Source organism: Schistocerca nitens, chromosome 2 (genome assembly GCF_023898315.1).
Source record: "Schistocerca nitens isolate TAMUIC-IGC-003100 chromosome 2, iqSchNite1.1, whole genome shotgun sequence".
In the NCBI taxonomy this organism is placed as follows: domain Eukaryota; kingdom Metazoa; phylum Arthropoda; class Insecta; order Orthoptera; family Acrididae; genus Schistocerca; species Schistocerca nitens.
In genome coordinates this window covers 77,891,423-77,918,306 of record NC_064615.1, presented here as the reverse complement: position 1 = coordinate 77,918,306, position 26,884 = coordinate 77,891,423, and the positions used below count along the sequence as shown (strand labels likewise).

Genomic DNA, 26,884 nt, shown 5'->3' with positions numbered 1-26,884 from the left:
CACGGAGTCCCATCACCAGCAGACACCAAAGTAGGGGGGGCACTTCTTTGGCCAGGGAGGGAGCAGCACCCAGAGTGGAGAGTGTGGGAGCCACAAGATGGAAGGAGAGGAAGGTAAGGAAGAGGGATGGAGGAGGAGGGGGTAAGGATATAATAGAGGCAAAAGTAGAAGTCATCAAGGCAGGGTGAAATCTGTCGTATTTCTGACAAGCCTCAGTGTAACACAAACGATAAACGGACTTATACCTTTGTTTGTTATAAGCAAGTCAATCTGATGAGCATGGAGAGTGTTGGTCATAACTATTAACATACATAAGCACTCCTGTCATGGTGTTCACATTGCCACATAGAGGGTCCACCATATATCAGGAAGATGTGCCCAAAATGCAAGCACCAAAGGCACCTCATGGGTAGTGGGACGTACAGATTCATGTCACGCTGATAATACGCAACTTTTCTGTGGAAGAGTATCTTCCTCAAATGCTACAATAAAGGCGCTGGTATCCGTGCAATTATCCTAATCACCTTTCTGCACACGCTGAACAAAATGAAAGCTCCTTCGTTCCAAATTGGCCCAGAGTTCATCATCAGTTTGAAGGGTGAGGTCCCTATGAAAAATTACTCCCTGACCTATATTAAAAAACTGCTGAGGTGTTATGGACACTGGCATGACGCCAAGATGACCACAATCACGAAGGGCTACAGACTGGGCAGCAGAAGTAGTTTTCATCAACAGCAAATCCAACCGCTTCTTACTGAGAACCCCCTTCACAAAACTTGTCTTCGATATTTTCCATAAAAATTAACGGGTTTGTGATGGTGAACGTGTCCCCATCCATCCTAGTATAGACTACGTAGAGGGGAAAATCTTTCACCCCAAGCTGGCGTGCCTGGCCCTTCTCCCACAGTGTAACCAGGGAAAGGAAGGCTGCAGGGTCATAAGAAGCAGCATTCAGTGATCCATTATCAAACAAATAGATGATCATAGAAGAACGGCCAGATTTTTGGAGCTTGATACCTTTCATATCCAAAGCATCCTCTCTGACACCATCCACTCTGATCTGGGGCTCTCCCCATGGGCGCCACCCAGCTGCAACAAGGGCCACCTGGCATGGTGGCTGTTACCGGGAATTCTGATGCCACAGAATGATAAGCAACCACTCCTAGGCATACATGGAGAGGAAACAGCTGTCAGTGGGCTCAACCACATGGGTACATAACATCCCCACGACATGTGCTGGTGACCTAGCCAGGCTGAGGGGAGAGGAAAGAAGAGGGGAGAGTAAGGGGGAGAGAAATCCACGCTGTGGACGCTAGGGAGGCAGTTCTTCCCCAAATGGCTCACACTACAGAGAGAAAATTTAGAAGTGGAGACCATATCCCAAAGAGGGACCAAAACCGCCAAAAAGGGAGGATGAAAAAGACAAGGTAAGGGGAACAAAACCTGCAAATAATACAGGAAACCAAGTTGACAGACAGGCTGACATAAGTAAGAACACCGAGCGAGCAGAAGAAGGGGACAGCGGGGAAGGAACGAGGACGGGGATGGAGGGGCAAGGGAAAGGAAATCTAGCGCAGTAAGGAAGAGTGGGCTGCAAGAGCTTGGGACCCAGGGCTGCATGGGCACCAAGAACGAACTCACAAAAGAATTGTGAGCCACCTGAGGGGACAATTATGTAATGGATAAGCTGATCGATTTCTCTGTTATGGGAGTCGTTACAACGGATTTCTGGGCTGATCAATAGCATTATACTCGAGGAATGTAGATTTTGCAATAATCAAGGTCAGTGCGAGTATGTAGCTGTGAACTGATGTATTCTAATTAGACACAATGGGAAATAGTCACCAACTTGGTCTTACACGTTTGCTCACGTTTGATCACAACAGAGGTCCAGCAGATCGAAATATCGTCGTACATTATCATAGTGATCTACGCACTTGGTACACGTTGCAACCCCCTGGCTGGTGCAGTACATGCGAATGCTTATAATTGGTACCCTGTAATTTTATATATTGACTTCTCGGTAAGAGTAAATGATTTAACCATTTACTGAGGGTCAATCTACATCGATGAGGAAAAACTCAGCCCATATGATACACCATCGCAACTCTGGCTCTATACTGTCTGGCAAAATTAGTTTAGTCAATGAAGTAAAGAAAAAATTTGTGCAGTTGTACAGTGGTAGGAGGAGTGTGATGAACAATGTACCTGACCGGTGAGTTGAGAACATTGGGGAGGGAGGGAGGGAGGGAAGGGATTGTTAATTTTTTACTTTTTTCTTTGGCAACTAAAACCACGATTTGTATCGAAAAAGTTTCCCAGTGTAAGGTTTTATATGTTTTCTGCTTTTGCAAATAATTCTCCTTTAGTACACTGTAACAAAGATGGATGGACGTACTGCATGAGTAGTGAATAAGATCCTAGACACTGTGTTTGGTTTTATCTCTGGTTCACTTGCTAGTCAGTCAGTTGTGCAATGCTGGGGCACTGTTAGAAAAGGCAGAGCAGCGAGCAGTCGACTTTTTAGAGAAGGAGATTATTTGATGTATGTAAATCTAAGAGAAATTATCTGGAATGCTTCACTGCGGAAATGAAAACTCTTTTATAATACTTTCTCGTTCTTTATATTGATGGAGAAGTTTCCGGAGAACTTTATCAAGGCAACCACCGCAAGCGCAAGAATGAAGTATTAGTCTGTCAGAACTATTTATCCAAGAGGAACTTTGTTCCTTATATAACTAATATAATTCACGTTTAGGGTTAATTTGATCTCTTTGTTGTCACTTTAATACAAGTAATGCAACTGCTTGAAATGTTTGTAAATTTTGCACTGTGAGTATTTTGTAAATGTTAGAGCCTTCTTATGTTGTGCAATCTTTTTATCAGTTATCAGAGTTTGATTTCTCAAGACCGATTTTTTAAAAAGTAAAAGCCACCTCCATGATTCATAGTAAAGTTTTGAATATTTTGTCGTGTGCGCATTGCACCTCACTCCACACGAAGTCACGGATTGTTTCTCACAATAAAAAAGAAATAATTAAGCAGTGAGTACTTTATCTTCCTTTAGCTGCTGCATCTGCTGATTTGTATTTGCTTTCGAGAACATCAGTACTCCAGAGACAGAAACACCATGCTGAGCAACAAGTGAGTCCTTTTTGTTTCAGGGCGGATCTCACCTTGCATTCTTGAGCAAACAGTGTATAGTAGGGTTTGTCAGGTGTCGTGGTAGCAAGCAGATTAATTTCCTGTGAAGAGTATTGGTAATTTCAAACAGTTACTTTCTTCCGAGTACAACAGTAATTTATTTTTGTGGATAATCCAAGTCAAACATTGCACTTCGAATCGCGCAATGTTCCCATTTTACTTCGGTGCTGGGTTTTAGTTGAAAACAAATTTAGTTTCTTTTGGCATTTAATTTGACTCATTTTCATTATTTCAAATTTCCATTTCATGAAGTTTAAAGTTTTGGTTCACTACACTGTTAACATGCGCAGCACAGATCCAACGAATACGATAATTAAAGGACAGGTTACATGAGGTGAAAGTTTTTGTAATTAATATATTCAGTTTTCTCACAGAGAGACAACAATGTAAAGAAAGCTTACACCAGTATTATATTAAATTACATTAAATTTCCTATAAAAAGGCCCTATTCATTTTATCTCTTTAACTAATAGTTTCCGTTTTGTGGGGGATGGAAAAATCTCAAATTATTAAAAATAGTGTTTTAGGTATAAAGTTAATTTTTACTGGTAAATGAAGTGGGTTAGGAAAAGTATTAATTGTGTGTACCAAGTCAAAGTGCAGTAGAGCTATATTAAGGAGTAAGTTCTGTTCTTGGGGTGTAACAGGGTGGACGCAGTGGAGGGTAGACGCACGGGGGAAGGCAGGGCGTCAGATCGTGATCATGTACTGCCTTCGTACATAGGGCTGCTAACTGAAGAGTGAACAGGTGGCTCCATTGTCTACCCCGCTACGTCACGGGGAGCAACTACAGGGTGTTTCACGAAGCTCTAACGACCCTCCGAAGTGCGCCTTATAAATCACTGGCAGATATGCCCAGGGGTTCTTTATTTTCCAAAAAAAGAGATTAACACCACCTTGAGGGTCGATCTGAATTAAAATACTGACGCAAGGAACGCGTGTGGACAGGAACTACGTAAATCTCTTCCCCGTGTTTTACACAGCTAGAAAAAAAAATTGATTCTTAGCCATGCTGTACGGCAGCGGCAGCGGTGTTCTGGGAAAGGTGACATCTTCCTACGCGAGTGCTTCTCGATTTTCAATTTACAGGCAGACTGTAACTCCCTAGAACTTCAAAGAACTCGTGTTGATATAGCGGAGATATTTTCAGTTTATTAAATGACTTCTCATTTGCAATTGTTCAGTCACATTTTACGTAAAATACGTAAACAATTGCTCAGAAGTGTTTAACCTATGAATGTGATGATGTCAGCGACCGATGTGGTACTGGCAGGAAAGGGATTGAATTGGTAAATGTCGTATCTTGTACTGTATATCGTCGACAGCCTATCGTCAAGGCGTGTAATTGGTGGAGAATTAAACAATGACAGAAGTTACTGAATTTGTTCCACTATCGAGTTACTGATAGACAATGAATCTCTTCCACTCACGAACTGCGAGAATTGGCTACACCGAGTGGAGCCACAAACTACACATCCTCAGTGTAATTTCCAAAGTGGGTGTTAATATGTCTGATTGAATGTGCATGTCCAAGATAGTTATCTGCTGTAATGTACTGCTTGACTTGTGTTTAAGTATCTGAAGTTCCCTAACACCTAGAGGGATCCAATTTATGCCTCTGGGCCTCTTCAGATGTTGGGAGAGCTGAGGCTGGATTGAAGGACTTGTTAGCCCTCATGCTTTGTAAAGTATTCGGTGGAGACAACAAAATCGACATTGTCGAATATATACGGACAACATGTTACACCTTAGACATGCTCTTCTGTGTTGTAGACAGTTCCATCTTTTTTGCGTTTTTATATAATAGCCGACTTAATAGCAACAAATACGTACTGAAACTGAAAATTACTGTGCTATATAAACATGGGCACAGTGAAGTTATTTTGTCTACTCACGTAAGACTACTCGACAGGCAATGCTGATCTGGTATAGTCAATTCGTAAGCTTAAAAGCGAGCAGCATCTCTGGTGGAGCGAGTTATCTTTCCGGTCGAATGCTATTATAGCTACCGCACTGGATGATTAATAATCAATTTCCTCTCTAGCAGTGTAGAACAATGATGATTCTGTCTACATGCACGTCCTGCGTTGGTATTACTAGTAATTCATATCGATACCCTTTTGTAGTGTTAACACACTTAGTGGTAAATCAACACCCTCTGGGCATATCTGCACACTGTGTCTCCAGTGATTCGTTACGCTCGCTGCAGAGGGTCTTTATAACTTTTTGAAACGCCTTGCAGTTGCTCTGTGTGAGGTAGTTGGTGTAGATACAGTGGCGAACCATCTGTTTGCTCTTCAGTTTTCAGACGAGTGTGGGAAGTTGATGACCACAATCTTGATCCTACTTTCCCTCGTACCTCTACCCTCCTCTCTTCTGCACTTTGTCACATCCCCACAACGTAACACAATTTATCCTGTAATACGGTTCCACTGCACTTAGACACTATACACACATTGTTTTCTTAAGCCGCTTCGCCGGCTGTAGTGGCCGAGCGGTTCTAGGCGCTACAGTCTGGAACCGCGCGACCGCTACGGTCGCAGGTTCGAATCCTGCCTCGGGCATGGATGTGTGTGATGTCCTTAGGTTAGTTAGGTTTAAGTAGTTCTAAGTTATAGGGGACTGATGACCTCAGATGTTAAGTCCCACAGTGTTCAGAGTCATCTGAACCATCTGTAGCGCTTTGCATTGAATCTCTGACTGCTCTTTCTTTGTAAGAGACTCTGTGGCTGGTTGGACTCGTTGTTGGAAGTTAGTCGCTAGCAGTGATGGAAGTACTGTTGGGGAGTTGGAGGTGAACAGAACAGCTAGCAGTGATGGATGTTAGATGTGAGAAGTTAACATTGATAGAGGGTAGAGGTCTGAAATGTTAGCGTAGGCTTACGATCTGTGCATGTTCGACTTGGGGACTGAATATTATTCATGATTATATACCTTTGTACTAGATGTCAATGACGATTTATATTCGTGTCTGAACTGGATGTCACATTATTAAGGTCAAAAAATACATTATTTGGTTTGCAGCAAAATCTTTCCTTTGTTAACTACATGCCTATTAGTAGTTAGTGTCTTTAGTAGTTAGAATCTTTTATTTATCTCGCAGTATTGACGCTCGCTGTATTGCAGTAGTTCGCCTAATGAAGATTTTTGTGAGGTAAGTGCTTAATGAAATGTATAGGTTATTGTTAAGATTTTTTTTTAGTCAGGGCCATTCTTTTGAATTAATTATTTAAAGTCAGGTTATCTTTTTTGTTGAGCAGTCAGATAGCGTTGCGCTAGAATATTGTGGGTCAGTGTTAACATGATAAGAAAAAGTAAAGAGAAAGTAGGCTCAGTACGTTCAGTTTTACTCGGCTGTTTCAGAATTAAATAACCTAGAAGCTTCAACTTCCCATTTCATTCATCAATAGAAACAGAAAAGAGTTTTAATAAAGAAGTTTCAAAGGGTGGAGATAGTGGTACCGTTAGTATACTCCCCTCAAACTGCTTGTTGAGTATTTATGTTGATATAATGGTCTATAGAGATAACCTACTATTGACTTGTTAATGGAACTCACGTGACAGAAAGCAGAAGCAAATGCAAATGCTCAAGGGAAGAGGCGGCAGTGACTAACCAAAAGTGGTACAATGAATAAAGAACGAATATAAATATTACAGTGAAGTAAGATATAACAGAAAAATTCAAATTCAGTCTGAGGTACGAGGAAGAAAGTGATACTACTTCACTCGAAAAACTCTGTAGAACGGAAGATGCTTGTCTTTTGAATTTAGTGCAGCATTATGATAACTCCTTTCATAGGATAGAAATTACTTTGACAGTCAACTGCGATTTTCGCTTTGCTCTGTTAACTTATCTCTTTACTTGCTCTTTTATTCCATTATCAACTAGTAAGTTACTTTTGTGAGTATACAAGGTGATTTTTTTCCACCGTGTACTCTAGGAATTGATCGATGAGAGGGTACGGGACGAAAAAGGTCTAATGAACTTATGTCCGGAAATGCATGGTTTCCATCCTATAGACCATTTATTCAATCATACTTTGTTACAGAGACTGCGGTCTGACTGTGCGGCTGGTCCCGGTAGAGGTTCGAGTCCTCCCTGGGGCATGGGTGTGTGTATTTGTCCTTAGGATAATTTAGGTTAAGTAGTGTGTAAGCTTAGCGACTAATGACCCTAGCAGTTGAGTCCCATAAGATTTCACACACATTTCAACATTTTTTGACTGCGGTCTAATACGCGCTGTACCATGCAGGCTAAAAATGGCTCTGAGCACTATGGGACTTAACTTCTGAGGTCATCAGTCCCCTAGAACTTAGAACTACTTAAACCTAACTAACCCAAGGACATCACACACATCCATGCCCGAGGCAGGATTCGAACCTGCGACCGTAGCGGTCGCGCGGTTCCAGACTGTAGCGCCTAGAACCGCTCGGCCACCTCGGCCGGCCGTACCATGCAGCCACAGTTACAATATGCATGGTTTCCTCTTAGACGGTAGTACTGTTCCTCATACGTCATGCCCCAGCATCCTCTCCTGCCATAGTAATTGGTAATGTTGTGTCTAGTTCACTTCCCTTGCAGACTCAGCGTTGTACACAATGGTTCCGTATTCGAACCGAGAGCTTGTAGACAAGGTGTTTCTTTATGGAAAATCAAATGGCAACGGGCGGCGGGCAGCAAGGTTGTATCCTCGCCGACAACAACCACGGCATTCAATCTTTGCAACAGTGTTTCGCCGTTTGTCTGAGACAGGATCGTTTCAGGAAGCAGGAAATCATGAAGAACGTTCCCGAAATTTTCTGACACCAGTCTCGGAGGAAAGAGTGATTAACACTGTGGAAGGCGACGGCCGTGTCAGCACCAGGCAGTTGGCCCACCAGTACACGGTAAGCCAGACGACCATATGGAACATTCTCAATGAGAATTGTTACTATACTTATCACTTATAACGTGTGCAGGGCTTACCAGCGACAGACTTTCCACACCGGAAGCAGTTTTGTCACTGGTTTCTTGTTTCTTCACCAAGCAACAACGATTCCGTGATTTGTGTCATCTATCCTATTCACGGTTGAGGCCACTTACATGCGGGGTGGTATCTTCAACTTTACTAACAGTCATCTGTGGGATGGTATGCAGAACCTCCGTGGTATGCTGACAACGAATCATCAGTATCGGTGCAGCCGGAATGTGTGGGCCGTGGTAATTGGCGACCGGTTTTTGGAACCAGTCTTCCTTCCACGTCGCCTATCAGGCCTCAACTATCGGCATTTTTTGCGGGTGACTTCCCCTCCCCTGCTGGAAGAAGTGCCATTTATGATTCGAGGGGTTATGTGGCTGCTACATGATGGTGCTCCAGGCCACTTCGCCGTTAACGGCCGGGCGCATCCCAATCGTGCCTTTCCTGGTCGATGGATCGGACGAGGGGATCCAGTTGCATGGCGTGCTCGTTCACCGGACCTCAAACAGTTCGAGTTCTGGTTATGGGGCCACCTCAAAACTATCGTGTCTGAAGAGCCCATTCAAGATGTGGAAACACAACTGTACATACACGCATGCGTTGAGGTACTTGGAAATCATTTTCAACACGTACTTTAACTATGGCTCCGTGGTACAGCTCGTATTATTCCGCAATCTCTGTAACTAGGTATCAGTGCCTTTCTAAACTTGATTATGGTAATTTGTGATCCTGCAAGCTCTATGCACATCAAGTACCGTAAGTTTACCTGGCTTTATTAAATTTTTTATCTTCCTTTGAGTTTTCGCTTCTATCCATCCATTAATTTGCGCTCTTGACTCTTCAGGTCGATTGAAGTCCAGTTCCTCGGCTCCCGAGTTGAATGCAGTAGCTGCATGTTTGAATTCGTTTTTTATTTTAAAACCGCGTTTCAAGAAAACTTCATTAGCGATCTGAAGCGATACTTCATCGTACCCCTGAAAGAAACAAAAAGGTTAACACATTTGAACATGAGATTAGTGATTAATATTTTGTTCTTCCAGTGAAAGACGGGTTTAACTGCTAATCAATTACAGATTACTTTTTCTCTGAATTCATTTGAATATTAGCACTGTGTGAGAGAGAGGAGAGAGAGAGAGTAAAGACGCACCACGAAGGTATTATCCGAATGGGAGGGAACTCGACACATGTGACGCACATGTGCAGCCAAACAAACGAATACAATTTCAGAAGAACTGGACGATTTATTCAACAAAAAGGGCTTCACAAATTGAGCGTTGGTCCACCTCTGGCCCTAATGCAAACAGAGTTATCGCGTCAAATTCTGTTCAACTAGCGCATTAGATTGTCAAAATCCCGAGTCGGTTGGATGGCGCTGCCCATAATGCTTCAAACGTTCTCAATTGGGGGAGAGATCCGGCGACTTTTTGGACGATCTAATGCGCCAGTTGAACATAATTTGACACGATACCCCTCAAGAGGACGTCCAACAATTCTATTAGTCGACGCCTTGCGTAAGGGCCAGAGATGGTCCATCGCGTTCTTGACTTGCTCAATTTTTGAAGCTCTTTCTCCTGAGTAAATCACCCAGTTGTAATTATTTGTTTGTCTGCACGTGTACCTCACATCACCAATGTAGGTCACATTCGGATAAATTCCGTCGTGATGCGTCTTTTTGTCTTTGAGTGCATATGCCTGAATTATTTCAAGAGGTAAGCAGACTGGAAACACAAGAACAGAGAAATCTCGTAGTCGCAGTGTTCTACATAAAAAAGTTTTATACAGGGTGTCCCATTTATCTTGACCATCCTAAATAACTTTTTTCCAGATGCAAATTATAAAATGTTTCAGGCAAATGTTCTTTAGCCGTCAGGGGGACAACAATCAGCATGACTGCCTTCGTTGTAGTTTCCTTTTTTACAAAGATATGAACAGCCGTATTACTTGGCACCTTTTATTTTTCATTCGGTAATTCATTTCCTCTCCTAAAGACCTATTCAAAAATGTATCACAGTGTACCATTCACTGAAACACAACGTTATTAACTGCATAACACAACATTGACGTTGACGCTCCCAGCGCTTAGTGCAGGTACTCGGGGTAATGGAACACATCAACAGTGCTGAAGTTGACAGAAGACAAATGTAAACATAAGTAGAATGCACACCCGTCATTCCGTCAACCATCGTCAGTTGAAGTGTTGTGTGACCAGAATGCACACCAACGAAGAGATGGTAGAAATGCTACTCATCTATGGGGAATGTAAGTTAGCAGAACAGTAACTGCAATACTGTTTTCTTACGTAAAGGTACATTTAGTACAATAGTTTAGTCTTTTTAAATACTGTTGTGTAGAGTATGCATACAGTAAAGGTTGTCCTTCCTACAAACTGCATCGACATAATGTTTCTTTTATTGTTGTTACTGTTGTTGTTGTTGAAGATAGGCGAAATGCTACGCAGGCAGCGGAACTGTACAGAAAGCGATATCCTGACAAGAACCCACCTCCCCGACGGATGTTTTCTCGTCATGTTGCGACGCTTCAGGAAACGAGAAGTTTCAACCCACGACAACGCAATCGTCGTAGCACTCGCGCAGATGAAGCTGCCGAATTCACTGTTCTCGCTTCCGTTGCTATGAATCCACATGTGAGCACTTGACCGTTTAAACACGAGATTCGCATTCCTAAAACCAGAGTACATCGTATTCTTACACGTCACCAGTTCCATCCTTACTATGTACACCTACATCAAGCATTTCCAAAATCGTCTACAGTTCTGTCAGTGGGCACAGCAGCAAATCCTCGCCAACCCGAACTTCTTCTCCAATGTTCTATTTACCGATGAATGTTCCTTCTCAAACAAAGGACAGGTAAATACAAGGAACATGCATTATTGGTCCAGCGACAACCCACAATGGCTTAGACAGGTGGAACATCAGCGCCAATGGAGAGTTAACGTCTAGTGTGGGATGCTTGATACTACAATTATTGGCCCTTATTTCATCAGTGGTAGTATAAACGGCACAGCGTATGCCAACTTCCTCAGACGAATTCTTCCCCCTCTTCTGGATGAAGTGCCGCTAAGAACCAGAATGCTTATGTGGTATCAAGACGATGGATGGCCAGCACATAATGCCTTGCGTGCACGTCGTGTTCTGAATCGAAGGTATGCTGCCAGATGCATTGATCGCGGAGAAACAGTTACTTGGCTTGCTAGGTCTCCTGATTTAAATCCTCTGGACTTTTTTCTTTGGGGATAAAAAAATTTCGTGTGACTAGGGCCCCCGTCGGGTAGACCGTTCGCCGGGTGCAAGTCTTTCGATTTGACGCCACTTCGGCGACTTGCGCGTCGATGGGGATGAAATAATGATGATTAGAACATCACAACACCCAGAGCCTGAGCGGAGAAAATCTCCGACCCAGCCCGGAATCGAGCCCGCGCCCTTAAGATTGACATTCTTTTTTTTCTTCATTTTGTTCGGTATTGTTAGTTGCGTTTGGTCTGGGCGGACCTCACAAGACATCCGTTCAAGTTGATCGTTGATTCCTTTACTCAGTCTTTTTATTACAGAGGGCGAGCGAGCAGCCCTCTGACCGAACACGCTGAGCGACCGTGCCGGCTAAGTCGCGCTGACCACTCAGCTACCGGGAGTGGACTCTCTGGGAATGCATCAAAGACGTTGTCTTTCGCGATATTCCAACAACTCCAAAGGACATGCAGGAACGTATCGTGCTTGCTTGTAATTCTCTTCAGCAGGCAACACTGGAAGCAGTAAATAACTCTTTCATTCAACGACTCCACCAGCGTATCGGTGTCCAGGGTCACCACTTTGAGCACCTTTGAATGTTCTACTCCTGGGTAATGGTACAGGAGAGTCGAAGTCAATTTTGTTTAAAGTTTTTACTTCGTTTTCATTTGTTTTCTGACTACTCCAGCAAGTGGACGAGTTTGTGATCCAGGTCTCAAAGTCAGTGTTGTGTTAGGTAATTAATAACGTTATGTTTTAGTGAATGATACCTTGTGCTACATTTTTGAATAGGTCTTTAGGAGAGGAAATGAATTACCGAATAAAAAATACAGGGTACCATTTAAAAAAGTCGTACCGCTGTTCATATCTTTGTAAAAAAACAAAGCTACAACGAAGGCAGTCATGCTGATTGATGTTCCCCTGACGGCTAAGGAACATTTGCTTGCAACAATTTGTAATTTGCATCTAGACAAACAGGTATTCAGGGTGGTCAAGATAAATGGGACACCCTGTATATAAAAAAGCTTTATATATAAAAGTTTTTATATATATTTAGTCCTAAATTAATGTCATTGGCTTTTACAGTGAATACCAGAAGGGTAAATCATTAACACATACACAAACGGAGTATGAATTTGAAATAAAAGGAAATATGTAAAATTCGTCAATAGTCGTTTTTAACTAATCTGCTACTGGGAAACGAAATGTTTATCAGAAATCTGCATAAGAAGCTGAACTGTTAGACGAAAATGATTGTTGCTATTTCTGATTTTATTGTTGATTGTATGAACAGTTCTGAGAAGAATAATGACCTAGGAACATTATTTTGACGATATCATTTGATTTCAGTGAATATTGTTTCCAGCTTCTATGGATAGTAGAAGCCTAATTTATATTTTCTGTGTAAGTTTTACTGACAGCAAGCAAATTAATGTGTTCTCGGTACCCAATGGACACAGTAATCGCAATGCATAGCTAATTTAAGGGAACATTCTATTGACATTCAACAGACAGTATCCAAATATTATCACACTCTAGATTTGGCACCCCAATGGTTACGTGTACATTGAAATACCACTAGCTGTCACCCCAAACACCCTACTTGAATCGTTTGCCATGTGTGTGCTAGCCTGAAAGATTTGGTATGTTACTGGTTAGTATTTCCGTTATTATGTAAACCTAAATTCATGGTTTTGCAGTGGCTGACCTGGAAGATCTGTGTGTCTGTATAAAGTTTTGTTCGAAAATCAGCTGCAGAGAGGAAATGATAGGGAAGCCTTCGGACACAACGCTTTAGGTCAGAGACAGACTTACGACTGGAACAAACGTTTCAAACACCGGCGAACATCAGCTATTGATTGTGACCGCTCCGGTCGATAATAAAGTGTCATCACAACAGAAATTGATACTAAACGTCCTACCAAAGAAATATTCCGGGATGCATTTCAAAAGTGGAAGCAACGTTGGGATCGTAGAATTTGCTCCCAAGAGGACTAATCTGATGGTGATGCAGAATAACGTCTTGGTGAGACGTAATAATTTTAATCAACATAGTCCTTCAACTTTTCGATTTCACGTCTTAGCACTAACACCTACAGCGTCAGAGTAGATTTTTCTTCAAATGAAATTTGTTGTAATATAATCACAATATTTAAAGAAAAATACCTTCGTCAATCTCATCTCTTACCGAATAATATCAAATACCCAACAAAAACCGAAGATAAATTTGAAAGTAACGTCATAAACGTTCCTTCTAGGAAAGTCCTAATGCATTAGAGGATTTTTTTCAAAAATACATTACAGGATTCTTTCAGAAGTATTTGATTTGTACAAATTACATACTTTCTTTTATTCAACTAATTATTTTTCTTTGAACATAGCTGATAAGGTTCAGTGACCGTTTCAGAATTATATTAGAACAAATAAGCCCTCGGTCACAAATATAAAGTCAAAATTGACCAGGTTTCGACGCTACTATGAGCGTCGTCTTCAGAATTAGACTAACTGTTCTAAAACATACTAGGTATATAATACATTAATAAAATTAAAGTTTGTACTGACTGGAAAAGATGCAGTACTTACAAGCTACATATTAAGACGATCTAAGCCGGAAAGGCGACGTCATGAATAGTTGTGAGATGGCGAGCCGCTAAGGGCTCCTCGTACTCTAGCAGCCCTTAGCGGCTCGCCATCTCACAACTATTCATGGCGTCGCCTTTCCGGCTTAGATCTTCTTAATATGTAGCTTGTAAGTACTGCATCTTTTCCAGTCAGTACAAACTTTAATTTTATTAATGTATTATATACCTAGTATGTTTTAGAACAGTTAGTCTAATTCTGAAGACGACGCTCATAGTAGCGTCGAAACCTGGTCAATTTTGACTTAATATTTGTGACCGAGGGCTTATTTGTTCTAATAAATATTTTTCTGTTACGTCAAATATTCCAATAACTGGCTGCATGTAATCATATCTAAATGCAAATTAAGTCGATAATTTCTAAGTTGTTTCATTCCAATCAGTATATTTTTTCTCCAATTTATCCTCAGTTTTCAACCTTCATGAACATTTAATTTTGTAATAATGACTAGAGGATGTTTCACATTTCCCATTAAGCAAAATGTACAATATGTGGATGTACGCATGTGTATATATCGAAATGAAACTCACTGCAGTATCGTTGTGCGTTTATTGTTTCGTTGAAAAATATGGGGCCCACAATCCGACGTCTATAAATTGCAATCCAAACCCCTATTTCCACAGAATGCAGTGGTTCCTCATGAATACACAATGGATTTGCAGTACTCCACATACGAGAATTTTGCGAGTTCATGTACCCTGATAAATGAAACCACGCCTCATCAGTGAAAACCGTTTCATTAAGAATATCCCTTCCATTTTGTTGAACGAAAGTTTTGAACCATTGACAATAATGCAGTTTTTTGCCATGATCAGTATTTTTCAGTTCTTGCAGGACTGTCACTTTGTATGAGAAAAGTTCTAATTTTTTCCTTACAGCTGTGTGGGCCGTTACGACACCAACATCGATTTCCTGGGCGAGTTTTCTTACTGATTTTTTCGGACCATGGACGTTTTATTGGAAATATCGAGTAGTTTATCCTCAGACAAAACGCTGGGACGACCACTTCTCGGTGCATCCGTCACTGAACCCGTACTTCGAAATTTGTTAATCAAATCTCGCACAGTATCGCGATGTGGGAGTGTTTTCTCCGGGAAAACTGAATTAAATGTTTGACGAACTGAAACTGTGTATTTACCGCCATATTTGAGCACTTGTTCGACTAAAAACACACGTTCTTCAATGGTTAGCATTTCAACAGTGACAAAAACGAACAAAGGAACTAAACTTAAACGTTCACGTCAACACGTAACGACACACACAAACTATACTACTGACGCTGGCTGAGATAAACGAAATAGTGGAATGTTGGGAGAGTCCCCTTGAAGGGAAGTAACGCAGGCAGGCGAACAATTAAACGGTACGCGCGGCTAACAATCATACGGCACAGCGGAGAGACTTTTTGAACACCCCTCACATATAGCTTTCATTGAGATCCTATGTTGCAGTAGGGGAACAGATTGTAGGCCAACAGTGTAAGACGTGGTACCATCTGCACTACGTACTACGTGAGTACTTTTTTTCCTCTGTGTACAAGAAATTGAAGATGTAAGCATCTTTATTAGTTATCTAGAAAATTACAAATCAGAGTTATAGAGAGTTATAAATTTTACCCCGCAGATTTAGGAAAATGGAGTATACTGTTTAAATGTTGTTCGTGTGGTACTGAAATGGTACTGGTACGCTCTTAGATGAGCTTATATGGGCTTATGTGTCTTTCCTGCCAATCTCTGTTTTCAGCAGGGTTGTACCATTGTTGTACTTCTGACTTCCGTGTTTAGTAGTGTACATGGATGGCTCTCCGTCATAGAAAAACATCAGACCGCCACATCGAGCTTAGGTTCACCACTCGGAGGCCCAGGTGACAGGAAACAACAGGAGGAAATCCAGAATTAGGGGAGAGGTGAAAGCTGTGGGCAATTGACACTTCTAGCTACTGAATACAACTTCGAAAGAGATGAACAAATACTAAAATTGAATCTAATGGAGTCTCAAAGAATATGAGGACATGAAGTAGTGCGCTTTATGTGATGAGTTCACAGCAATATTGCACTTTGTTGTATGAGCTCTAGTTCGTGAGTGACAAAACTACTTATAAACTTTGACTTAACAAACATTGGAAATTAGACTACTGGCGTACCAACGCAGCTACGCTCTTCGTCGATGTGTCGAGCTGGAGCCCGAAGTAAATACAGTCACTGTTCACCTGACACTCCTACGATAGTACAGTAACGACAGCTTTAATTAGCACACTTTAATCAAGTGAACCAGAGCACAACGTAATCCACAGAAACTCGTAGCATGACGTCAGCATGTGTCCCTTTGTACCTTTAACTCGTAAATAGGTTTAACATTAGTTTGAAGGAACATTTATCTGCTAAATTATGTCTTCTGTTGGTAGATTAAATTAGTGTCTCTTAAATATGGCTTCAGTATCGCAAGGAAGAACAGAAGTTAGTGTACCTTTTCCGTAAGACAGCCATTTACATATGTGTTTATAACGTACTGTTAACGTAGAAAATGACGGCATTAATATTTTTATTGGTAACTGCTAAAATATTCGTATTAGAATGAATTGGAAGGTTGGAGAGTAATCAACGTGAGGAGACGCTTTTTCTTTCATTTTCTTTTTTTCCTGGATATGTTGTGTGTTAAGGGGAGGTTTACTATTCTTGGCCCAAAAAAAGCATGTTCGTTGAGAATTCTTTTCTCAGGATGTGTTATAGATATCAATGTCAAATTTGGTCAAAATGTTTATTGATGTTTCCTCTACAAACTGGAATTTTTCGACCGGAAATGTCGATGAGCAAAGGCGGAAGTGCCGTCGGAACGAAACAAAATTTCAATGTAGACCTCCACGCGCGGTATGTCACAGGTCAGTCGGCTAGTCTGAAATCAAAATTGAGTTGACGTAAGCGAAGTATATAAGATTCTTTAGGAGTTCTTCCTCTCTTAAGTTATTTGGACCATAGGAAACAAAATGGCGGCCATACGAAAAAATACGGTTTTTTTCATAGATTTTTCGACTTCGTCGGCCAAGTAAAAATATTTATAGTTGATGGATCGGAATAAAAGTGGTACATCTCCTAGACGAGTTGGTTAGCTGCTTCGTCGAAACAAAGAATCATGCCAATCGGTCCAGTAGATTTGAAGTTACCATACCGCGCGATAAAAAAAGTCATTTCGATAAAAACGCGTTTCAAGTTTTGACTACATATAAATGCAATATTATGCAACGTACGTTCAATCTGCTATTCCGGGTCCAGAGACTAGTTCTTCCTCTTCCTCATAGAGGGCGTTCTGCTCGATGTGGGCCATCCTGCGCTACTCCAGAGCCGCTCGTACGGCCGGTGAAAAGCGGTTTTCGGCAGCTTGAATCCGGTGGTCGTCCGAATGCTTGGCGAACTGCGTCGAATAGTGTCCCAGGGTGACGTCCATCCTTGTCATGGTCTTAAGAATTGCTGAATACCCTTCGTTGAAGCTGCTCACTGCCAGGAAAGTCGCAATCCGCACAGTCTTCGCATCAGAATGCAAATCCTTGGGGGCTAACTTCCAAACACACGCGTTCAAACTTTCATTTGAATGTTGTGTGTTTCTTCCCAAACACCGGTACAATAACTCGTCCTCCGAAGGAAAAAAATTGGTGCGTGAAAAAGGTTGATTTGAGGCCGGAGCATTTTTTTTTTGTTCAACCGCGAATATCAAACATTTCCGTTCCGTACTAGGAAAAACCGTTCCAGGGGTGGATTCTAAACACTTTTATGGATCCAAAAATGCAATTTAAAACAATTGATTTTTGAACCAAAAGATAGTAAACCTCCCCTTAGTGAAATGTATCTGCTGATTATGGTTAATTTAACGAACGTTCTGTAAGAAACCATGAGTTTCACTATCGTGGTCTGTTTTCAGAGGTTTGAAGTAGGTGGCGCAGCAGCGCCTCATGATCTTGCTTTAGAGTGTGACCTGAGAAACGGTGGTTGGCGGTCGGCGTAGACCGAAGTTCGACCTAGTTTTCAGGGTGCCAGTACAGCCGCACCCGTTTCAGCACTCAGAAAATCCACGCGGACAGAAACTGAGCAGCCGCGTGGACTTAAGTAGAAATATTCGCAGGACAAAATTTTGTGAGAGACAGTTTTGTATTGCCAGTATGTGAGGAATCGCGCTGCGAAGTCCTAGTGCGCGAATTTTTCTTCAGCCTGTGTGTATGATTCTCCACCGCTCATGCACCTCGCTTCATAAAATACTTCCAAAAATTCTGAGTACGTTGATTTGCAGTTTTATACAAAATCATAATTTCATTTTATTCTGTCCATAGAAAATGAATTCAAATAACATGTTTACAAATAAGTAGGTACACATCATAATTGAAAATTGCAATCATATTCATAATTAGTACATTATGTAAACAGAAACGCAGTTGCAGCAAGAATTAAATTTGCAAAATTCATTCAGACATAACCTTTTAAATGTACCATGAAAATAAAGCAGGAAAGAAGTGAAAGAAAATATAGTAAAAAGGAAAAAGGTATTGGATATCATCCTGTAGTGTTATGTTCACACCTACACTTTCAGATGTCGACGACTCGCTGACATCAACAGGTAAGTGGGAACCGTTTTGAAGGAACATTGGCTAAGAGACGCCGCGGACTACATCGTTCCAATCAGTGATGACAAAACTCTTTACATAGAAACAGCAATAACTTTTCTTGGCCATTCCTTTTACGTAATTGTAAACTGTCATATTGTAATACTATTCAGCTTTATATACAGTAACATTCGGAACAGTAGATGAAACTTGGTATTATTCATTTAATTATCTTCTTTTATAGTCATATTAACTTTGCAAACCCATCAAATTTCGATTCCAATTAGTGTAGACATTTTAACTGAATGAAACTATGTGTGATAGGGCTAGCATTCGTCGTCGTCGTACATGTTCTGATTGTAATTACAAAATCGATGATGAACCATTTGATTTCGTCTTAAGGAAAACGATCATCATCATTGTGACTTATGGAAGCAGTTCGCCACCTATACACAAGGATCACGAACAGTCCAGAAACTTTTTCCATACCACAACCTGTGTTCTGAGAAATTTTTGCAGTTATCAATCACGTCGAAGTTATATCATGTACAAAGTGTCCGAATGGTACGTGCGCACCACGAAGTCACTTTTCAGCATTTGCTTGCTTGTAAGTCGTTATTCTGTTGCGCGACATTAGAATATCGTTACATTAGGGTGTTATTAAGTTGTTTCATCTTAATCTCCAAGGCAACTGGGTGGGGGGAATCAGACGCGAGGGGGTAAAGCAGAAACAGTAGTGTTTCATTTAGCGAGCTCCTTCCAGGCTAATTGCTCCAAAAACAAACTTTCAAAACTTTGAATGATTATTGAAGTCTATTAGACTGCTGGAACGGATCATTAATTTCTGGTGATTTTAACGTTAATTTATTGAAGGGATCTAACGGGTAAAGTGATCTAGAGATGCTCTTAATCTTACCCGAGTTGCTTAAGACAGTAGTACCCTTATAAATCCTGAACTCATGTATGAAGCGAAGTTAAAGGGACTCATTCCAATCCTGTGGTAAACGTTTGTCACACGTCGATGCACAGTCACCTAACTTAGCTACTTGTACACTTCAGAAACACACAAAAGAAACACTGAAGCTGATTAGTCACAAGAATACTGAATATTTCGAAGGAATCTTTAAAAAGAGTGTTGACTGGGCTGAAGTTACAATGAGCGTAATGCTAGCTAAAGTGGACATATTCCTCAACGATTTCATACCCATTTGAGAAACAAATTTTTCCGAAACACATCAATGTAACAATTTGTGTTCACTAAAGAAGTCTCAGCTCACCGCAAGTATGTGAGCTGACAACTCGCATCCGCCATCACTCCACCGAAATTTTATTTCTAGAACATTTTTTTTCTTTTTTGTAGCAAATAAGCAGAACCAGAGTTAAGGGCAATGTTGTCAGCTCCCACTGCTACTACTTACCGTCCTGAAAACCCGCCGTGTTACAGCAGTGGTGTCTGAAACACTGTCGAAGAGGAAACAAAGTGAGACGTCACTTCCACGAATCAGAGAAAGGTTTTGGGATAATGACAGGACTCAACCGAAGCACCTGTTACTGTTCCACAGTACACAACTCTTGACTGTTTCATGAAGACGCTGAAGAAACAGGTTTTTTAACAGATTTATTGGCTGTCAGACGTAGGCCGCAAACTGGCCTTTTTGTGGTTTAATTTTAAATTTTCGCTTCAGATTTAACAATCTGTAATTTTTTTTACAGAGCTAGCAGATGCATTTAAGAACACTTCAAACCTAACTCTTATCTTATGTCTGACTTACTGTAATGAGAGAACTATTAGACTTCTTATCATAAAGAGTTATTTACAATTATGTTTTCTATACTTACATTCAGTTGTCGCATTACTTCACTGAAAGCAGCCCCAATGACCTGCTTATTATCTCTTAAATGTAGTCCTCTCGCTATCTCGAATGCTGTATTTCCTTTCGCCCCGAGATACACCAGCACGAGTGCTATCTGTATGCTAAGAGGCGAGAAGAAGATGTTCCCTGGCTGTGCCGATAAGTCCTGTAACAACCAAATACAAACATGCAGTAACATTCTTTAACACGATCATATTTATTAATTTGACACTTTGTGTATGATTCCTGATGATATTTTCTTTTGACGAAACACTATACCAATTCGAAATACTGAGCAGGAATTTTTATACTTTAGAGGAGATACAACTGTCATTGCTCTCGTCAAATATGCTCTAAGAAAAAAAACTACGAACCAGGGGACAGAAATCGTGAATAAATAATTACACATTTCAGAAAAATTGAATAATTTATTCAAGAGAAAGAGCTCAACAAATTGAACAAGTCAATAACGCATTGGTCCAACTCTGGCCCTGAAAGTAGTAGTTATTCAGGTTGGCAATGATGGATAGATCTCCTGATGGAGATCGTGCTAAATTACGCCCGAACCTTGTTGGTCAAGGTAGAGTTTGGTAAGCACAAAGACAAGCAGTAGAAACTCACGCCTTGTATGGGTGGGCATTATCTTGCCGAAATGAAAGCCCAAGATGGCTTGCTACGAAAGCCAACAGAACGGGTCATCTCCAGACGCGTCCTCGGCCTGGAATCTCGCTGACTGTCGAAGTGATGAGTACCGATTGGAACTGAGCCCCGATGGCCAGATAAGACATGTCTGGAGACGCACAGGACAATGGTGGGATACCAACCTGACATGCTCCCGCCATATAGCCCGACTGCAAGCCATCCTGGGCTTACATTTCAGCAGGATAATGAAGTGAGACTTCGTATTGGACTGGACTGATGAGATTAAAGGGACCAAACTATAAAGTCATCAATCCTGTCATCTTATATGTATCGAGCCGGGACGAGTTATCAGAGAAGAAAGACAAAGCAGACAAATCCTGATGAGCCTTGTTGTAACTGATTATCAATAAAACCGCAAGACAGAAGCAAGGGAAGGCGAGAGAGGGGCAAGAGGGTGGAGGTGGGTGAGTTGCTCTGAACAGAAATTAGGGACATGTTATGCATGTGTGAGATAGCGGGCGAGTTGTGGCGCCCTGGCAATATTATATGTTCGGAGTTGGGCCGGCCACACAGGACGCTCGTCAAAGCCACGGCCCGGCAGCAACCACGTGGTCCCGAACGTCAGCTTAGCAACCACGTGATGCCGCACAACGGCTGGTCCAGCCACGTGGCTGGGAATTCCATCCTGACTCTGTGTTGATGAAGGAGACACGCCGAGAGTGCCAAAGATGGCGGACTTTGTGAAATCTTAATGGCAGACATTTCGCAGTGCGTATAGAAATTAATAGTAGCCAGATGAATCATGATACCTCAAAAAGAAACATGTACATTACTATTATTTGCACGACGATTCTGATGGTGTAATCAGATTTTCAATACCTTTACTAGTTTAAAGTTTAGTATCTGACACTAAGTTATACAAGTAACACCAGCAACGAAATTCCAAAATATAAACGCTTCATCCGATTTTGTCGATCGCTATGTCTTTAGAAAGCTAATAGTGTAAACCTAAATTGGTATAAATTACAGGCTTGCAACTTGAATAGTACACGAGCCGATTACTATCGATCGCGTCAGGGTCATAAGTACTCCACAGTTACACGAAAAAACGGTAGCAGCATGATTGCGAATATACACTCCTGGAAATTGAAATAAGAACACCGTGAATTCATTGTCCCAGGAAGGGGAAAATTTATTGACACATTCCTGGGGTCAGATACATCACATGATCACACTGACAGAACCACAGGCACATAGACACAGGCAACAGAGCATGCACAATGTCGGCACTAGTACAGTGTATATCCACCTTTCGCAGCAATGCAGGCTGCTATTCTCCCATGGAGACGATCGTAGAGATGCTGGATGTAGTCCTGCGGAACGGCTTGCCATGCCATTTCCACCTGGCGCCTCAGTTGGACCAGCGTTCGTGCTGGACGTGCAGACCGCGTGAGACGACGCTTCATCCAGTCCCAAACATGCTCAATGGGGGGACAGATCCGGAGATCTTGCTGGCCAGGGTAGTTGACTTACACCTTCTAGAGCACGTTGGGTGGCACGGGATACATGCGGACGTGCATTGTCCTGTTGGAACAGCACGTTCCCTTGCCGGTCTAGGAATGGTAGAACGATGGGTTCGATGACGGTTTGGATGTACCGTGCACTATTCAGTGTCCCCTCGACGATCACCAGTGGTGTACGGCCAGTGTAGGAGATCGCTCCCCACACCATGATGCCGGGTGTTGGCCCTGTGTGCCTCGGTCGTATGCAGTCCTGATTGTGGCGCTCACCTGCACGGCGCCAAACACGCATACGACCACCATTGGCACCAAGGCAGAAGCGACTCTCATCGCTGAAGACGACACGTCTCCATTCGTCCCTCCATTCACGCCTGTCGCGACGCCACTGGAGGCGGGCTGCACGATGATGGGGCGTGAGCGGAAGACGGCCTAACGGTGTGCGGGACCGTAGCCCAGCTTCATGGAGACGGTTGCGAATGGTCCTCGCCGATACCCCAGGAGCAACAGTGTCCCTAATTTGCTGGGAAGTGGCGGTGCGGTCCCCTACGGCACTGCGTAGGATCCTACGGTCTTGGCGTGCATCCGTGCGTCGCTGCGGTCCGGTCCCAGGTCGACGGGCACGTGCACCTTCCGCCGACCACTGGCGACAACATCGATGTACTGTGGAGACCTCACGCCCCACGTGTTGGGCAATTCGGCGGTACGTCCACCCGGCCTCCCGCATGCCCACTATACGCCCTCGCTCAAAGTCCGTCAACTGCACATACGGTTCACGTCCACGCTGTCGCGGCATGCTACCAGTGTTAAAGACTGCGATGGAGCTCCGTATGCCACGGCAAACTGGCTGACACTGACGGCGGCGGTGCACAAATGCTGCGCAGCTAGCGCCATTCGACGGCCAACACCGCGGTTCCTGGTGTGTCCGCTGTGCCGTGCGTGTGATCATTGCTTGTACAGCCCTCTCGCAGTGTCCGGAGCAAGTATGGTGGGTCTGACACACCGGTGTCAATGTGTTCTTTTTTCCATTTCCAGGAGTGTATTTATTCGTCTATGTCTTTGTTTATATCCGATATATACTATTCATGAAGAAACTGGTTAAATATTTACTGTGTGTTAGAACGCACAGAGACATTAGGCTCCTGGCCTACATTTTGCTTCCTTTCTTTTGATATATGTTTATTTACTTGTTTATGTACAGGGTGGCGAACGAAATGTGTTACGATTTTGTTTTTGAATATAAACATTGTCATTACAATCTCAAAGGAACATATACTACAATGAAGAGCCGTCAATGGAGATTTGTTCTAACAAAGCACATGCTCAATATGTCCACCATTTCGTTTCCTAACTTCCTTCAAACGAACACTGAAGTTAGTGATTACCCTACGGCACATGTCTTCCGTAATTTCACTGAAAGCTTGAAGAATAAGTCAATGAAGAGCCGTCAATGGAGATTTGTTCTAACTCAGCACATGCTCAATATGTCGACCATTTCGTTTCCTAACTTCCTTCAAACGAACACTGAAGTTAGTGATTACCCTACGGCACATGTCTTCCGTAATTTCACTGAAAGCTTGAAGAATAAGTCTTCTGAGCTCCATTAAATCACGTGGACGTTTCGGGAAAATTTTTTCCTTTAGGTACCCCCAAAGAAAAAAGTCACATGGATTGAGGTCTGGACTATTGGGGCGCAAAGTTTGTCCATCATTGAAGCGACCTGGAAACCTGAGTGAAATGATCTGCATGTCGAAATTCTCGTGTAAAAACGCCAACACAGTGTTTGCAGTATGTGCCCTTGCTCCATCTTGCATGAAACACTGCGTGTTGAAGGGGAGGGCAGTAGCAAGAAGCTGTGGAATGAAGCTATTGCGAAGCATGCTCAAATAACGCTCGCTGCTCACAGTTTCTTCAAAGAAAAAGGGTGCGAGCAAACATGTCCAGTCGCTGCATTCCTGCCAACTACACTAGTGACCATTAAAATTGCTATACCAAGAAGAAATGCAGATGATAAACGGGTATTCATTGGACAAACATATTATACTAGAACTGACCTGTGATTACATTTTCACGCAATTTGCGTGCATTGATCCTGAGAAATCAATACCTAGAACAACCACGTCTGGCCGTAATAACGGCCTTGATACGCCTGGGCATTGAGTCAAACAGAGCTTGGATTGCGTGTACAGGTACAGCTGCCCATGCAGCTTCAACACGATACCATAGTTCATCAAGAGTAGTGACTGGCGTATTGTGACGACCAAGTTGCTTGGCCGCCATTGACCAGACGTTTTCAATTGGTGAGAGATCCGAGAATGTGCTGGCCAGGGTAGCAGTCGATCATTTTCTGTATCCAGAAAGGCCCGTACCAGACCTGCAACATGCTGTCGTACATTATCCTGCTGAAATGTAGGGTTTCGCAGGGATCGAATGAAGGGTAGAGCCACGGATCGTAACACATCTGAAATGTAATGCCCATTATTCAAAGTGCCGTCAATGCGAACAAGAGGTGACCGAGACGTGTAACCAATGGCACCCCATACCATCACGCCGGGTAATACCCCAGTATGGCGATGAAGCATACACGCTTCCAATGTGCGTTCACCGCGATGTCGCCAAACACGGATGCGACCATCATGATGCTGTAAACAGAACCTGGATTCATCCGAAAAAATAGCGTTTTGCCATTCGTGCACTCAGGTTCGTCGTTTAGTACACCATCGCAGGCGCTCCTGTCTGTGATGCAGCGTCAAGGGTAACCGCAGCCATGGTCTCCGAGCTGATAGTCCATGCTGCTGCAAACGTCGGCGAACTTTTCGTGCAGATGGTTGTTGTCTTGCAAACGTCCCCATCTGTTGACTCATGGATCGAGACGTGGCTACACGATCCGTTACAGCCATGCGGATAAGATGCCTGTCATCTCGGCTGCTAGTGATACGAGGCCTTTGGGATCCAGCACGGCGTTCCGTATTACCCTCCTGAACCCACCGATTCCATATTCTGCTAACAGTCATTGGATCTCGACCAACGCGTGCAGCAATGTCGCGATACGATAAACCGCAATCGCGATAGGCTACAATCCGACCTTTATCAAAGTCGGAAACGTGATGGTACGCATTTCTCCTCCTTACACGAGGCATCGCAACAACGTTTCACCAGGCAACGCCGGTCAACTGCTGTTTGTGTATGAGAAATCGGTTGGAAACTTTCCTCATGTCAGCACGTTGTAAGTGTCGCCACCGGCGCCAACCTTGTGTGAATGCTCTGAATAGCTCATCATTTGCATATCACAGCATCTTCTTCCTGTCGGTTAAATTTCGCGTCCGTAGCACGTCATCTTCGTGGTGTAGCAATTTTAATGGCCAGTAGTTTAAACGACTTGATTGTGTCATTCAGGACACTAGTTATACTGAGCCGGCCGGAGTGGCCGTGCGGTTCTAGGCGCTTCAGTCTGGAACCGAGCGACCGCTACGGTCGCGGGTTCGAATCCTGCCTCGGGCATGGATGTGTGTGATGTCCTTAGGTTAGTTAGGTTTAATTAGTTCTAAGTTCTAGGCGACTGATGACCTCAGAAGTTAAGTCGCATAGTGCTCAGAGCCATTTGAACTAGTTATACTATATCTAAAAATTACAGGTTTGTACTTCCTACTCATCCGCATTAACTTACATTTTTCTTAATTTAGGACTAGTTGACACTCATCACACCAACCGGAAATTTTGTCTAAGTCTTCTTTTATCTTTCTACATTCAATGATCTTCAACACCTTTCCATACACAGCATCATCAGCAAACAACTGCAGATTGTTGCCCAACCTGTTCGCCAAATTATTTCTGTATATAGAGAACAACTATGATCCTATCACACTCACCTGAGGGCACTCCTGACAATACCCTTGTCGCTGATGAACACTCGCCGTCGAGGACAATACATTGGGTTCTGTTCACTCTCTCTTCATGGATTGGTTCATGATCTGTCCGTCCTTGTACTCGTATTCCCTCGTTGATTCTACACGTTTCATCATTTTCGTTTATATCTTTTTCGAACAGTTAGATGTCTCAGTCCTCCACATGGTCAGTTCGGTTCCTTGCTTGTCGTGTGTGAGAATTCTCATGTCGTGTATTTATACTAACATGATGTTCCAATCGTTATAAACCACTCTGTTGTTGGTGAATGCAGGTAATGGTGATGGTTTGTTCCTCTGAACTTATACTTTTTCTCGTGGATCTAGATTGGATGAAT

General features: G+C 42.6%; 1 protein-coding gene across 1 annotated transcript in view; it reads right to left on the bottom strand.

The window, feature by feature from the left end:
• The window catches only part of LOC126234843 (serpin B6-like), a 64,848-nt gene that overhangs the window by 31,311 nt on the left and 6,653 nt on the right, over positions 1–26,884 (bottom strand). The window contains exons 3-4 of the mRNA XM_049943585.1: positions 20,472–20,651; positions 8,929–9,136 (exon numbers count right to left, since the gene is read on the bottom strand). Coding sequence (XP_049799542.1) covers positions 8,929–9,136; positions 20,472–20,651 — 388 coding nt within the window. The remainder of the gene's footprint in view (positions 1–8,928; positions 9,137–20,471; positions 20,652–26,884) is intronic.